This window comes from Mesitornis unicolor, unplaced genomic scaffold (assembly GCF_000695765.1).
Source record: "Mesitornis unicolor isolate BGI_N332 unplaced genomic scaffold, ASM69576v1 scaffold9417, whole genome shotgun sequence".
NCBI lineage: Eukaryota > Metazoa > Chordata > Aves > Mesitornithiformes > Mesitornithidae > Mesitornis > Mesitornis unicolor.
The window spans coordinates 54,364-56,457 of record NW_010195715.1 but is presented as its reverse complement, the minus strand read 5'-3'; the positions used below and the strand labels follow the sequence as shown (position 1 = coordinate 56,457).

Here is a 2,094-nt window from a genome sequence, read left to right as displayed (position 1 = left end):
CCTGCTGCACAACCCCCATCACTTCTCCTTTGAACACCCCCAATTCAAAGGCAGAACTAAAAGGCACAAGCAGCCTTGGTAGTTGAGTTATCACCATCTTAACTGTGCTTATGAAGCACCATTCTGAGTCCTTCATGCCTTCTGAATATGCAAAGTGATGTGGAGACCTGCCCAAATACCACACCATCTCTATCCATGCACATTTGGAAGCAGAGGACAGAAATCCCAGCTGTCAGCAGGTGAAGTGACTGGTATTGGTAGTAGGCTCATCTCTGCCTTTCTATGCAAGTGCAGCAGCAGAGTATCAGATCTCTGCATCACTGTTGCTTCATGCTTCTGGGTTTCCATGTTAAATATTTGGCACTATGTTTAAAAAAGAAAAAATAATTGGTGGAAATTGGGATGAACTTTGATGAGTTCTACAACTTCACAATTGCAGAAGAGTTTCAAATGTGAACTAAACGTAATTCAGACAGCATTTACAAAAGCCATTTTCTTGTGGTTTTTAATGTATTCCCTATTTCTCCATCAGAAGGAGGGCCAGGAGGTTTTCTTGACTTCATATCCACACTGTACACTGAGGTTAGTTCTGGTTTGAAGTAGCTAGTATGTAAGTGCTACCCTCCCTCAAATGTGAAGCACATCTAAACTACACTGGGGGGAAGGGGTTCCCTAATTTTTCAATTTTGAGTTAGACCCAATATACAGTTTTGGAAACAGCTGGAATCAGTAATATTGTTTAATGCTATTATTAAAACAACTGTTTACTTTGAACTTAAAAAACAAATAGCATTTTCTGTACTGGGAAGCTCAATCTGTTGTCTTTGTCAGGACATGTGCTTAACAAGTGTTTTGGTGATTTTGGAAACATCCTCTGAATACCAACTCTTTGAGAAAATTTCCAGTGGATAATCGGTCTTTTAGCTGTCACTGCCCCCAACTGTTTTCTCCTCCCTCCCCTGTTCATGGGATTTAGTCACACAGACAAACTCACATCAAATTTAGCCAAGAGGAAAGAGATACACAGAAGATGCATTGGTGCCACTAAAAGTGACCACTCAACAAAAGCTGTGGTTTAGGTAAGTTCCAGCTTCTTCATAAAGACTCCTCTCTCCCTTGCTATATGCAGCATCAAGGATTTTTATAGTAAAAAATTTCGCATGGATATTTGTATCTTAAAAATTCCTCGGTTTGCCTCCATTCCACCTGTGGCTATGTATCCTGGGTGGCCACACCACCTCTCAGCCAGTCACTGAGCTGGTGGTTAGACTTGTTTCATCACGGAGTAGACTTAACTAGAACTAACAAGTGAAACACAGCATTTTACTTTTGTTGTGCCTGAAAGTATTCTGTATTTTCCCAGTACCTCTTCCTCTACAGCTTTTCAACCAGCACGCCTAGTGGATGTGCTTAGTCCCAGCAGAAGCATCTTGTTCATCACATCACACCATGAGGGCTGGTTGTAAACAACCCAGGAGCCACTTGAGAGTTGAAGTTGTCAGAAAACAGCTTGAGAAGAGAGTTTCTCTACCTACCATGTTGACGGCATCTTGATCGAAGGGGTTCCACTCAATGTTCTGAGGATAATGGGCCAAAACTTTGGACTTGAAGGTTCTTCTTAAGGGACTCTGGTCAAAATTTTCTCCTGCAAGAAATGAAGAAATAATGACTTGTCACAGCAGTGAGGCTTCAGAGAGAGCTGGCCTGGGCAGCTTGCTTTCACTTTGCTATTTTACTTGTGAAATCTGAAGGGCATTTTCACTCCCAACAGATGCATTACTTTAAAAAAGAGAAACAGAAAAGATACACGTTCAGTCGGATCTTGTCCTCCTCAGAAAATCTCACTCCTGTTGCAACACAGCTTCCAGCTCAGTATTTATCACATGGAAATGTATCATTAAGAGAAAAATTACTGCTGGAGTTTTATGGAAAAAGGCTCTGCAACCAGCTCAATTCTCTGTCTTCCCCTATAGCTTGAATATCTAGAGATATCTTTACTTACATGCCAGAAGATCCCTTTCATCAAGTTTGTTAGAATCTGTCTTACGGTCAATAGAAAGTATGAGCACCTCTCAGCTATTATAAATTATTCAA

At 41.0% G+C, this 2,094-nt stretch overlaps 1 protein-coding gene across 1 annotated transcript in view; it reads right to left on the bottom strand.

Moving 5' to 3' along the window:
* The window catches only part of LOC104543576 (DENN domain-containing protein 5B), a gene marked incomplete at both ends in the record, with an annotated part of 22,498 nt that extends 20,829 nt beyond the window's left edge, over nt 1-1,669 (bottom strand). The window contains one exon of the mRNA XM_010188218.1: nt 1,536-1,669. Coding sequence (XP_010186520.1) covers nt 1,536-1,669 — 134 coding nt within the window. The remainder of the gene's footprint in view (nt 1-1,535) is intronic.
* Nucleotides 1,670-2,094: the final 425 nt, after the last annotated feature.